We start from the raw sequence: 14,226 nt of genomic DNA, 5'->3' as shown, positions 1-14,226 counted from the left end.
GCTGGGGTGTAAACAGTAATGACTGGGGAAGGCACTGGCAAACCACCCCGTATTGAGTCTGCCATGAAAACGCTGGAGGGCATCACCCCAAGGGTCAGACATGACTCAACGCTTGCACGGGGGATACCTTTACCTTTATCTTTTCAGAATAATACTTTGTTTCAGGGAGTGTCCCCCCCCCCCCCCGGTGGTTCACCTAGAGTTGCCAGGTGCCCCCTGGCAGGGGATGGGGGCTATGGTTGCCAGATCCAGGAAGGGAAACACCTGGAGATTTGGGGATTGACCCTGGGGTACAAGTCCACAGAGTCCCCCCTCCCAAGCAGCCCTTTCCTCCAGGCGAGCTGATCTCTGACGTCTGGAGATGGGCTGGAATTCCAGGGGATCCCCAGGCCCCACCTGGAGGCTGGCATCCCTCAGTCCCCTTCCCAAGAAGCCTTTTCCTCCAGGGGAACTAATCTCTGTAGTCTGTAGATGACCTGGAATTCCAAGGGATCACCAGGCCCCACCTGGAGGCTGGCATCCCTCAGTTCCCCTCCCAAGCAGCCCTTTCCTCCAGGGGGACTGATCTCTGCAGTCTGGGGATGAGCTGGAATTCCAGGGGATCCCCAGGCCCCACCTGGAGGCTGGCATCCCTCAGTTCCTCTCCCAAGCAGCCCTTTCCTCCAGGAGAATTGATCTCTGTAGTCTGGAGATGAGCTGGAATTCCAGGAGATCCCCAGGCCCCACCTGGAGGCTGGCATCCCTCAGTCCCCCTCCCAAGCAGCCCTTTCCTCCAGGGGAACTGATCTCTGCAGTCTGGAGATGAGCTGGAATTCCAGGGGATCCCCAGGCCCCACCTGGAGGCTGGCATCCCTCAGTCCTCCTCCCAAGCAGCCCTTTCCTCCAGGGGAACTGATCTCTGCAGTCTGTAGATGACCTGGAATTCCAAGGGATCCCCAGGCCCCACCTGGAGGCTGGCATCCCTCAGTCCCCCTCCCAAGCAGCCCTTTCCTCCAGGGGAACTGATCTCTGTAGTCTGGAGATGAGCTGGAATTCCAGGGGATCCCCAGGCCCCACCTGGAGGCTGGCATCCCTCAGTCCTCCTCCCAAGCAGCCCTTTCCTCCAGGGGAACTGAGTTCTGTAGTCTGGAGATGAGCTGGAATTCCAGGGGATCCCCAGGCCCCACCTGGAGGCTGGCATCCCTCCGTCCCCCTCCCAAGCAGCCCTTTCCTCCAGGGGAACTGAGCTCTGTAGTCTGGAGATGAGCTGGAATTCCAGGGGATCCCCAGGCCCCACCTGGAGGCTGGCATCCCTCAGTCCTCCTCCCAAGCAGCCCTTTCCTCCAGGGGAACTGAGTTCTGTAGTCTGGAGATGAGCTGGAATTCCAGGGGATCCCCAGGCCCCACCTGGAGGCTGGCATCCCTCCGTCCCCCTCCCAAGCAGCCCTTTCCTCCAGGGGAACTGATCTCTGTAGTCTGGAGATGAGCTGGAATTCCAGGGGATCCCCAGGCCCCACCTGGAGGCTGGCATCCCTCAGTCCCCCTGCCAAGCAGCCCTTTCCTCCAGGGGAACTGATCTCTGTAGTCTGGGGATGAACTGGAATTCCTGGGGATCCCCAGCTCCCAACTGGAGGCTGGCATCCCTCAGTCCCCCCTCCCAAGCAGCCCTTTCCTCCAGGGGAACTGATATCTGTCATCTGTAGATGAGTTGGAATTCCAGGGGATCCCCAGGCCCCACCTGGAGGCTGGCATCCCCCAATCTCCCTCCCAAACAGCCCTTTCCTCCAGGGGAACTGATCTCTGTAGTCTGGAGATGAGCTGGAATTCCAAGGGATCCCCAGGCCCCAGCTGGAGGCTGGCATCCCTCCGTCCCCCTCCCAAGCAGCCCTTTCCTCCAGGGGAACTGATCTCTCTAGTCTGGAGATGAGCTGGAATTCCAAGGGATCCCCAGGCCCCACCTGGAGGCTGGCATCCCTCCGTCCCCCTCCCAAGCAGCCCTTTCCTCCAGGGGAACTGATCTCTCTAGTCTGGAGATGAGCTGGAATTCCAAGGGATCCCCAGGCCTCACCTGGAGGCTGGCATCCCTCCGTCCCCCTCCCAAGCAGCCCTTTCCTCCAGGGGAACTGATCTCTCTAGTCTGGAGATGAGCTGGAATTCCAGGGGATCCCCAGGCCTCACCTGGAGGCTGGCATCCCTCCGTCCCCCTCCCAAGCAGCCCTTTCCTCCAGGGGAACTGAGCTCTGGAGTCTGGAGATGAGCTGGAATTCCAGGGGATCCCCAGGCCTCACCTGGAGGCTGGCATCCCTCCGTCCCCCTCCCAAGCAGCCCTTTCCTCCAGGGGAACTGATCTCTCTAGTCTGGAGATGAGCTGGAATTCCAGGGGATCCCCAGGCCTCACCTGGAGGCTGGCATCCCTCCGTCCCCCTCCCAAGCAGCCCTTTCCTCCAGGGGAACTGAGCTCTGGAGTCTGGAGATGAGCTGGAATTCCAGGGGATCCCCAGGCCTCACCTGGAGGCTGGCATCCCTCCGTCCCCCTCCCAAACAGCTCTTTCCTCCAGGGGAACTGAGCTCTGTAGTCTGGAGATGAGCTGGAATTCCAGGGGATCCCCAGGCCTCACCTGGAGGCTGGCATCCCTCCGTCCCCCTCCCAAGCAGCCCTTTCCTCCAGGGGAACTGAGCTCTGTAGTCTGGAGATGAGCTGGAATTCCAAGGGATCCCCAGGCCCCACCTGGAGGCTGGCATCCCCATTCCCCAGGCTGCCGTGGTGGTGCATCGAGGAAGAAACCAGCCCCAGACCGGCTTTCTTTTGATGGGCATCCAGCAGATCTCTCTCACGTGCTCACCAGACGTAGGTGGAGTTACGAAGGGCTCTTCCCCTGAGGCCATTCACCAAAGGATTAGCTAGAACATCTTTTTGGAAACATTGTCTGGCTTTTTTCATAGCTGACAGGTCAACTCTGGGCTCTTCTCAGCCATTCTCTCCTTCTGCACACGTGCTTCTGAGTTTTTAGGTTTTTTCAGTGTTAAAGTGCAGTAAATTACCTCCCAAAAGCACTTTAAAAAGTTTAAGTGGTTCTGCCAGGGCTGAGGATCTGACAGCAATTTAAAGTGATATATTTGCAGTAAAGCCATTGGCCTCCTCCTACAACCCCGTCTCCTCACCCCCCCTTCCCCCAACGTTTAATAAGAGGCCGGCTGCTGTGCACTTGACAGGGGCATTATTTCTCTGGAAGTGGGAAATGGAGAGGAGGGGGCTGCTCCAGGGTGAAAGACACAGCTGAGGAACACCCCTGGGAGAGAATCAGGACCTGTAGCCAGGACTGGGCGAGTTCCATATGCTGATTCCTCATGAGCAACCTCTGCCTGCATTGGCACATTTTTGTTGTTGTTACGTGCGAAGTCGTGTCCGACCCATCGCGACCCCATGGACAATGATCCTCCAGGCCTTCCTGTCCTCTACCATTCCCTGGAGTCCATTTAAGTTTGCACCTACTGCTTCAGTGACTCCATCCATCCACCTCATTCTCTGTCGTCCCCTTCTTCTTTTGCCCTCGATCTCTCCCAGCATTAGGCTCTTCTCCAGGGAGTCCTTCCTTCTCATGAGGTGGCCAAAATATTTGAGTTTCATCTTCAGAATCTGGCCTTCTAAAGAGCAGTCAGAGCTGATCTCCTCTAGGACTGACTGGTTTGTTCGCCTTGCAGTCCAAGGGACTCGCAAGAGTCTTCTCCAGCACCAGAGTTCAAAAGCCTCAATTCTTTGACGCTCGGCCTTCCTTATGGTCCAACTTTCGCAGCCATACATTGCAACTGGGAAGACCATAGCCTTGACTAAACGCACTTTTGTTGGCAGGGTGATGTCTCTGCTTTTTAGGATGCTGTCTAGATTTGCCATAGCTTTCCTCCCCAGGAGCAAGCGTCTTTTAATTTCTTTGCTGCAGTCCCCATCTGCAGTGATCTTGGAGCCCAGGAAAATAAAATCTGTCACTATCTCCATTTCTTCCCCTTCTATTTGCCAGGAATTGAGAGGGCCGGATGCCATGATCTTTGTTTTCTTGATGTTGAGTTTCAAGCCAACTTTGGCACTCTCCTCCTTCACCCGCATCAACAGGCTCTTTAGTTCCTCTTCACTTTCTGCCATTAGAGTGGTATCATCTGCATATCTGAGGTTGTTGATATTTCTCCCTGCAATCTTGATCCCAATTTGTGACTCCTCTAATCCCGCATTTCTCATGATGTGCTCTGCATACAAGTTAAATAGGCAAGGCGACAGTATACAGCCTTGCCGAACTCCTTTCTCAATTTTGAACCAGTCAGTGATTCCATGTTCAGTTCTCACTGTTGCTTCTTGACCTGCATATAAATTTCTCAAGAGACAAATAAGATGCTCTGGTATTCCCATCTCTTTAAGAACTTGCCACAATTTGTTGTGCTCCACACAATCAAAGGCTTTAGCATAGTCAATGAAGCAGAAGTAGACGTTCTTCTGGTACTCCCTAGCTTTCTCCATGATCCAGCGTATGTTGGCAATTTGATCTCTAGTTCCTCTGCCTCTTCGAAATCCTGCCTGTACTTCTGGAAGTTCTCGGTCCACATATTGCTGGAGCCTAGCTTGTAGGATTTTGAGCATAACTTTGCTAGCATGAGAAATTAGTGCGATGGTGCGGTAGTTTGAACATTCTTTGGCATTGCCCTTCTTTGGGATTGGAATGTAAACTGACCTTTTCCAATCCTGTGGCCATTGTTGAGTTTTCCAAATTTGCTGGCATATTGAGTGTAGCACTTTTACTGCATCGTCCTTTAAGATTTTGAATAGTTCAACTGGAATGCTGTCACTACCACTAGCTTTATTGTTGCTCAGACTTCCTAAGGCCCATTTGACTTCACATTCCAGGATGTCTGGCTCTAGGTCAGTAACTACCCCATTGTGGTCATCAGGGATGTTAAGCTCGCTCTTGTATAGTTCTTCTGTATAATTTTGCCACCTTTGTTTGATCTCTTCTGCTTCTGTGAGGTCCCTACCATTTTGGTCCCTTATCATACCCATCTTTGCATGAAACATTCTCTTCATATCTCCAATTTTCTTGAAAAGATCTCTGGTCCTCCCCATTCTATTGTTTTCTTCTATTTGTTTGCACTGTTCATTTAAGAAGGCATTCTTATCTCTTCTAGCTTTTCTCTGGAATTCTGCATTCAATTGGGTGTATCTTTCTCTTTCTCCCTTGCCTTTCACTTCCCTTCTCTCCTTAGCTATTTGTAAAGCTTCCTCAGACAGCCATTTTGATTTCTTGCATTTCTTTTTCTTTGGGATGGTTTTAGTTGCTACCTCTTGTACAATGTTGCGAACCTCCGTCCATAGTTCTTCAGGCACTCTGTCTATCAGATCTAATTCCTTAAATCTATTTGTCACCTCCACTGTGTATTCGTCAGGGATATGATTTAGTTCATACCTGAGTGGCCTAGTGCTTTTCCCTACTTTCTTCAATTTAAGCCTAAATTTTGCAACAAGAAGCTCATGATCTGAACCACAATCAGCTCCTGGTCTTGTTTTTATTGACTGGATAGAACTTTTCCATCTTTGGCTGCAGAGCACATAGTCAATCTGATTTCTGTGTTGACCGTCTGGTGATGTCCATGTGTAGAGTCGTCTCTTGGGTTGCTGGAAAAGAGTGTTTGCTATGACCATTGTATTCTCTTGACAAAATTCTACCAGCCTGTGCCCTGCTTCATTTTGTACTCCAAGGCCAAACTTGCCTGTTATCCCGGTTATCTTTTGGCTTCCTACTTTAGCATTCCAATCCCCCATGATGATAAGCGCATCATTTTTGGGCGTTGCTTCTAGAAGGTGTTGTAGGGCTTCATAGAACTGATCAACTTCATCCTCTTCAGCAGCAGTGGTTGGGGCGTAGACCTGGATCACTGTGATGTTGAATGGTTTGCCTTGGATTCGAACTGAGATCATTCTGTCATTCTGGGGATTGTATCCCAAGACTGCTTTTCCTACTCTCTTATTGATTATGAATGCTACTCCATTTCTTCTGCGAGATTCTTGTCCACAGTAGTATACCTGATGGTCATCTGAATTAAATTCACCCATTCCTGTCCATTTTAGTTCACTGATTCCTAAAATGTCGATGTTCAGTCTTCTCATTTCTTGTTTAACCACGTCCAGCTTGCCTTGATTCATGGATCTGACGTTCCAGGTTCCTATGGAATAAAAATCTTTACAGCATCGGACTGTCTTTTCGCCACCAGTTACTTCCACAGCTGAGCGTCCTTTCGGCTTTGGCGCAGCCGCTTCATTCATTCTGGCGCTACTCGTACTAGCCGTCTGCTCATCCCCAGTAGCATATTGGACACCTTCCGACCTGAGGGGCTCATCTTCCAGCGTCATATCGTTATGCCTATTGGAACTGTCCATAGAGTTTTCATGGCAAAGATACTGGAGTGGTTTGCCATTTCCTTCTCCAGTGGATCACCTTTTGTCAGAGCTCTCAGCTATGACCTGTCCGTCTTGGGTGGCCCTGCACGGCATAGCTCATAGCTTCACTGAACTACGGAAGCCCCCTTGCCACAACAAGGCAGCGATCCTTGAAAGGGGTTGGCACATTTACACCCTGTTTTTATGCCTGCATGCTCAGAAACGAAGGTCACATTGCAAGGGACAGAACCTGGTGACTAGAACTCTAGATGTTTTGTGGCCATTCCAGTCTCTAGGTGACACCTGGGGATCCCCCGGTTTTACAGATCATTTCCAGGTGATAGAGATCCATCCCCCTGGAGAAAATGGCTGCTTAGGAGGGCGGATTCTGTGGCACTGAGGTCCCTTCCTACCCCAGATCCTGCCCACTCCTGGCTCCACCTCCAAAGACTCCAGATATTCCCCAACTAACAGCTGCCTCCCCCTGCCCCCAGTTGTTAGGCTTTAAAAGCAGGGTGGGTGTGTCCGGGGTGAGTGGATGGGGTGGTGCTGACATGGACAGGGGACACAGTACTGGAGATAACTTGGGTTGCTCTTTTCTGGCCCTAGAAATTCTAGTGAAGGAGAGCATATCTACAGTGGAAAGCATCTGGGTGAAAATAAGCGAGGGGAAAACAAACAGTGTGATGGTTGGTGTCTGCTACCGACCGCCTGACCAACGAGAGGATGTGGATGCTGCAATTTGTGAGCAGCTTGAGAAAATATCCAAGCGGCAGGACCTTGTCATCATGGGTGACTTCAATTTCCCAGATGTGTGCTGGGAAACAAACTCTGCGAAGTGTCCTCAATCATGCAACTTTATGACCTGCCTGGCTGACAATTTCATTTATCAAATGGTAGATGAACCCACAAGAGGTTCAACCGTACTGGACTTAATACTGACCAACAGGCAAGAGTTGGTGGATGAGGTGAAGGAGGTGGGGACCCTAGGGGGGGAAGTGACCATGTCCTCATAGAATTCCTTTTGAGATGGGAAGCCAAGGAAGCTTGTAGCCAGACGCGGATGTTGGATTTTCGTAGGGCAAACTTTAATAAAGTCAGAGACATGATGAGTGTCATACCATGGACGAGAATGCTGGAAGGGAAGGGAGCATGTGAAGGGTGGATGCTACTCAAACAAGAGCTATAGCATGCTCAATCAATGACTATCCCAGAAAGACAAAAACACTGCAGGAGCTCTAAGAAGCCTATTTGGATGAACAGAGAACTTCAAGAGGAACTATGAAAGAAAAGGGAGATGTTCAGGAAATGGAGGGAAGGACAGAGCTCTAAAGAAGAGTACCTACAGGTTACTAGGTACTGTAGATCAATCATCAGAAAGGCCAAAGCTGAGATGGGAGCTAAGATTGGCCAGGGAAGCCCATTGTAACAAGAAAAGATTTTTCAGTTATGTGAGGAGCAAATGTAAAGTAAAGGAGGCAATAGGACCACTGTTGGGTGAGGATGGACAAACTCTAACAGAGGATGCAGAGAAAGCAGAAAGGCTTAGTGCCTATTTTACATCTGTTTTTTCCCACAGGTCAAAGGGTTTAGGCACATCTAGAGATGGCCGTAGCCAAAGAATAGTGTCTGGGTGGCAGGTTAACATGGATAGAGAGGTTGTCGAGAGGCATTTAGCTGCACTGGATGAGTTCAAATCCCCTGGTCCGGATGAAATGCACCCGAGAGTGCTCAAAGAACTTTCCAGAGAACTTGCACAGCCCTTGTCCATCATCTTCGGGACCTCTTTAAGGACTGGAGATGTCCTGGAGGACTGGAAGAGAGCAAACGTTATTCCAATCTTCAAAAAAGGGAGGAAGGATGACCCGGGAAACTACAGACCAGTGAGTCTGACCTCTGTTATGGGGAAGATAATGGAGCTGATATTAAAGGGAGCGATCTGCAAACATCTGGAGGACAATTTGGTGATCCAAAGAAGTCAGCATGAATTTGTCTCCAACAGGTCCTGTCAGACCAACCTGGTTTCCTTTTTTGACCAAGTAACAGGTTTGCTGGATCGGGGAAATTCAGTTGATGTCATTTACTTGGATTTTAGTAAAGCTTTTGACAAGGTTCCCCAAGATGTTCTGATGGATAAGTTGAAGGACTGCAATCTGGATTTTCAGATAGTTAGGTGAATACGGAATTGGTTAGAGAACCGCACTCAAAGAGTTGTTGTCAATGGTGTTTCATCAGACTGGAGAGAGGTGAGTAGCGGGGTACCTCAGGGCTCGGTGCTCGGCCCGGTACTTTTTAACATATTTATTAAGGATCTAGATGAGGGGGTGGAGGAACTACTCATCCAGTTTGCAGATGACACCAAATTGGGAGGACTGGCAAATATTCCGGAAGATAGAGACAGAGTTCAACGAAATCTGAACACAATGGAAAAATGGGTATATGAGAACAAGATGCAATTTAATAAAGATAAGTGTAAAGTTCTGCATCTGGGTCAGAAAAATGAAAAGTATGCCTACTGGATGGGGGATACGCTTCTAGGTAACACTGTGTGTGAACAAGACTTTGGGGTACCTGTGGATTGTAAACTAAACATGAGCAGGCAGTGTGATGCAGCGGTAAAAAAGGCGAATGCCATTTTGGGCTGTATCAACAGGGGCATCACATCAAAATCACAAGATGTCATAGTCCCATTGTATACGGCACTGGTCAGACCACACCTGGAGTACTGTGTGGTGTTCTGGAGACCTCACTTCAAGAAGGACGTAGATAAAATTGAAAGGGTACAGAGGAGAGCGACGAGGATGATCTGGGGCCAAGGGACCAAGCCCTATGAAGATAGGTTGAGGGACTTGGGAATGTTCAGCCTGGAGAAAAGGAGGTTGAGAGGGGACATGATAGCCCTCTTTAAGTATTTGAAAGGTTGTCCATTGGAGGAGGGCAGGATGCTGTTTATGTTGGCTGCAGAGGAGAGGACGCGCAGTAATGGGTTTAAACTACAAGTACAACGATATAGGCTAGATATCAGGAAAAATGTTTTTCACAGTCAGAGTAGTTCAGCAGTGGAATAGGCTGCCTAAGGAGGTGGTGAGCTCCCCCTCACTGGCAGTCTTCAAGTAAAGGTTGGATACACACTTTTCTTGGATGCTTTAGGATGCTTAGGGCTGATCCTGTGTAGAGCAGGGGGTTGGACTAGATGGCCTGTATGGCCCCTTCCATGATTCTAACTCTGCTCGGCACAGCGGGTAGAGCACCATATTCCTAGGAGCTGAGAGACTCAGGTTCGAATCTCTGCACTGCTGCGGAAGCTGGCAGGATGACCTGGGTCCAGTCACACCCTGTCAACCCCCCTCTTGGGTGGTCATAGGAATTCACTGGAGAATGGATGGGAGGATGGGGAGAAGACCAACTTATAAGTCTCTCAAAATAAACAGGGCCATCAGTTCTCTCGTGTTTCGAAAGGCCTAAGTGAAGGGAGGTGGATTTGCCATTATAACCCTCAGGGAATTTTCTGCGGCCTGTTCTCCCCTCCCTCCCCTTACTCAGTTCTCTGACCAACTCCCTGGTCCTTCCCCCCTCCCTCAGACATACACCCAGATGCCCTTTTCCTTCCCACCTCCCCTCCCCCTCTCTTTACCTCTTGCGGTGGTGGTAGCCAGGCCTCTGCCGCACCTCCCGGCCCACAGAAGAGGCACAGCTGCCGCTCCATCCCACAGAGGCTTTGCAGTAGCCGCCACCTCGGCCACAGCCTCGGCCTCCTGCATCAATGATCACCCTGCCTCTTCTAACTCACTCCCTGGGGTGGGACTACAGACCTCACGTCCGCATTCACATCCGTTTTAGGGGGCATGCTAGAAGATGTTTTCCACATGAACAAAGAGCACCCTTCTATCGGCCCATTAAATCTGGCCTCTCTTCTAGAGGAATTTATTAGCAAGAGTGATTGGAAAAGAATAGGGGCACCTGCCATTACTCACTAATCCTGATATTCTTATTCCCTCTGCTGTGTTTCTGGGAGCTGAGCCCAAAGGACTGACGACCTGATCACCTTATAAACTCAGCTTGTTGTTCTAGCAAGGCTCTTGAATCTGCTAAATGTCTTAATTGTACTGCATATTTGTCGGATACAAGTGGGTCGCCGTGTTGGTCTCAAGTACCACAACAAAATTTGAGTCCCATCGCACCTTTGAGACCCACAAAGATTTATTCAAGGTGTGAGCTTTCTAGTGCAAGAGCTGTGTGTCTGCACATGAAAGCTCACTCCTTGAATAAATCTTTACGGGTCTTAAAGGTGTCATTGGCCTCGAATTTTGTTGCTGCTAAACTAATTCTAACTGTTTTAAATCAATTGTGAAATCAATTTAATTATCAATTGTTTTTAAGTATTTATACAAATATCAATGCTCCACACCATGCCGAGCCAGTCTGCTGGGAGGGGGGGGGGCGGTTAGAAAACAGACAGACAAATAAAAACATCGGATAATGCACTTCCAATGCACTTTAGAAGTAGATTTCCCTGTTCCGCACTTAGAAATCCAGCTGCAAAAGTCTATTGAATGTACATTATCCAACACATGCATAATGGGCCCTGGTTTCCAATCCCCAGTGAGACAGGAAGCTATTGTTTGACCAGCCACTGTCTCCCAGTCCAGCCAACCTCACAGGGTTGTTGTGAGTGTGTGAACATGATATAAGCCACCTTGAGCTCCACAGAGAAACAGTGGGATAAAAAGGGAGCAGACAGAAACAGGAAGCAGGTTTCCCCATCATCATGGCACCCCATCATCATGCAAGCCAGAGAGTTGGGCAATCATAAACCGCCCCCCTCCAGCCCCTCCAGCAGGATCGCCGCCAGAAATATTGGGTGCAGCATGTGCGTTTCACACAAAAGGTCCTGAATTAAATCCCCGGCACCTTGAGATCTTGGGTGGTGGGGTGGGAGGCGGGGGAGACCTTCCTCTGCTTGAGCACTCTCCAGCCGTAACACAGAAGAGCGGCCAATGTGGACGGATGGTTTGCATTGGAATCAAGCAGCGGCACATGGCTGCCATCTTGAATAAATTAACACATGTGATCTCTAATGAAAGCGCTGAAAAACATGGCAGATATTTAAACCCCTACAGCCTGCCTGCCCCTAAAACACTTCCGGAAGATGCTTTGAAGTTAGCAAGTCTGCGGGAGAGTGTGGGGGAACAGCAAGACAGCCAGACACCTCTCTCCCCCCACCCAGGCCTTGCTATACAAATGCAGCCCATCCCATCTCAGATTCCCAGCAGCTGACTCAGCACAGCCTTTGGTGGTCCTGCCCTGGAGATCAGTGACTAGCGGATCCCCCCAGTGCTTTTGAAGTGATCCCTGATCAGGAATCCCAGTCTCCGGGGGGGGGGGGGGGGACCAACTTTCCTCTTCCGAAGGGAGGCAGGCAAACCAGGAAAAAAGGAAAGACTTTGCATTTCTCAAGGCTTCCATTCTGCATCGAAAAGCCCCCTTGCGGTTTTGCCTTGCCCTTGACGCAAACAGGACCCACAATTCTTTCTTCTTTGCTCGTTCTCTTTTGCTGATGGTTCCCCACAAAAAGCACCCATTTCCCAACCCATTCCCTCTTTGTTCATAAGTCAGCTCTATGTATTTCACACAGGAATGTTGTGCGTAAAACTCACACCGCCTGCACACCCAATGCCACGAAGCTTTAAAAGCATCAGCAAAAAAGGCAGAGGAACTGGAAATTTCAAGGAATATATCTGTGGTTTCACACATCTTGAATAAGGCCCTTCCAGTCTGCGCTCAGCCCTCTTTGCTGCTGGACTTTTACTGTATGGAAGAGCAGAAACCATTTGCAAACCACTGCTGAAGCGCACTGAGAGTGGATTAGTCAGTGTGGGTGGAAACATCTCCATGAGGCGATTTGGACCAGAATTCTTTTCTATCCGCTACAAGAGTGGTCCCATGATAGGGCCGCTATTTCCCTTGGTTCCAGACGGCAGAGACCCACTCCTGGGTCTCTCAGAGTTGCTCCTAAATTGGTCCTTTTAATGATGCTCTTGCGGGCAGATACAATGAAGGCAACGCGCTGGAGCATGTGACAAAGCGCATTTCTTCCTGGTCGCGTTTGGTTTGCATTTGTTCAGCTCCTTCTCACAGCCACGCAGGGCCCGGCTCAGCCCAGCCCAGCCCAGCAGGGCTCCCACGGAAAAAACATAACCACCTGGAATTAATTTCTTTTTACCCGCCTTTGTTTTGCTAGCATAATTTATGAATGATGTTATGGATGTTTTGGTGAGATTTAAAATTAGAAAGGAATGGGAAGGCCCGGTCTGTGTGGGAGAGCGGAGGGAGGGACCTCTCCCCCCGATAGCCGACAGATGGGTTTGGACGGGACGGGGAAAGGACGGAGGTGTGACATCTGTGCTTCCCTGGTTTCATTTTCTCGGGTCAAATGAAGCCCCTTCAGGGAGGGAAAAGGCACACACAAATGTGAGGACAGTCACCACTTTCGCAATCCTATTTAGGGCTGTCACTGCCTCTCTTCATCAGGCCTGTCTGCACCCACCATTTCTCCCTCGGCTTGGCTCTGTTTGCTCCTATTAGATTTGCTGCCTTCCCATTTTCCCTTTCCCATTTTCAGTCCTATCATTTCTCTTCTTTTTGACCATGTCAGCTGCTCCCATCCCCGCTGCCCCCGGGGCACGTGATGACTTTCAGAGTCCCTTTTGCCTCCATGGGCCCCTCCCACCACAAAATTATTTTTGATATAACTTTAAACATTTCAGCTTTTTTATTTTTAAGAGGGTGGGCTCTGGCATCACATTCGCCAGGCCCGACTACTAGCGCCCTACCTGTCCCCCGAACACTTAGCCACAGTGATCCATGCAACGGTCACCTCCAGAATAGATTTCTGTAACTCGCTCTACGCGGGCCTACCCTTGTCCTTGATCCGGAAACTTCAGCTAGTGCAAAACGCAGCTGCTAGGGTCCTCACTGGCACATCTTGGAGGGCCCACATCCAGCCAGTGCTGAGGCAGCTGCACTGGTTGCCAATTGCTGCCCGGATCCGGTTCAAGGTTCTGGTTCTAACCTTCAAGGCTTTACGCGAGTTGGGACCCACATACCTGAGGGACCGCCTATCGCCCTATGCCCCTCGCAGGGCCTTGCGCTCTGCGGGTTAAAACCTGTTGGTCGTTCCCGGCCCTAGGGAAGCACGCCTGGCCTCGACCAGGGCCCCTTCCTCCCCCGAATTGAAACAGAAAATTGTTCTGCACTTGATTGGGGAAGCTCAGAGTGAGGAGGGGAGCCAAGCACAGCTGGAGGCTCTTTACTTCTTTTCCTGAATGGGGGGGGGGAGAGAGGATGGGAGACAGCAGAGGAGGGGAATACATCCAAGGGGCAAATCTCTGCTGAGAGAAGTGTGGGTTTCCGGAGCGCGGTCACTTTAAAACAGGGAGTGAAGCCTTGCAACAGGGAACCAAATGGGATTTGGGGCTGTATCAAACTGAGTATTGTGTCCAGATCACGGGAGGTGATGGTACCGCTTTACACTGCTCTGGTTCGGCCTCACTTGGAGTACTGTGTTCAGTTTTGGGCACCCCAATTGAAGAGGGAAGTAGACAAACTGGAGCGTGTCCAGAGGAGGGTAACAAAGATGGTGAGGGGTTTGGAGACCAAGACGTATGAGGAAAGGTTGGTGGAGCTCGGTCTGTCTAGCCTAGAGAGGAGACGACTGAGAGGGGATCTGATAACCATCTTCAAGTATTTAAAAGGGTGCCATATGGAGGATGGAGCAAAATTGTTCTCTCTTGCCCTGGAAGGACGGACCAGAACGAATGGGATGAAAT

At 50.4% G+C, this 14,226-nt stretch overlaps 1 protein-coding gene across 3 annotated transcripts in view; it reads right to left on the bottom strand.

Annotated features, from left to right (window-relative positions):
- Positions 1-14,226, bottom strand: part of PRRX2 (paired related homeobox 2) — a 128,585-nt gene that overhangs the window by 31,167 nt on the left and 83,192 nt on the right. Inside the window, exon 1 of one of the 3 annotated variants that reach the window (XM_077307179.1) lies at positions 10,032-10,190. The exons of the other annotated variants lie outside the window; for them this stretch is intronic. Within the exon in view, the coding sequence (XP_077163294.1) occupies positions 10,032-10,158 (127 nt within the window). The 5' untranslated portion in view covers positions 10,159-10,190. Of the gene's footprint in view, positions 1-10,031; positions 10,191-14,226 lie in introns of those variants that run through there. 3 annotated transcript variants of the gene reach the window in all.

The sequence above is a fragment of the Paroedura picta genome, chromosome 12 (assembly GCF_049243985.1).
Source record: "Paroedura picta isolate Pp20150507F chromosome 12, Ppicta_v3.0, whole genome shotgun sequence".
In the NCBI taxonomy this organism is placed as follows: Eukaryota; Metazoa; Chordata; class Lepidosauria; order Squamata; family Gekkonidae; genus Paroedura; species Paroedura picta.
This window is presented reverse-complemented; position numbering and strand designations above follow the sequence as displayed.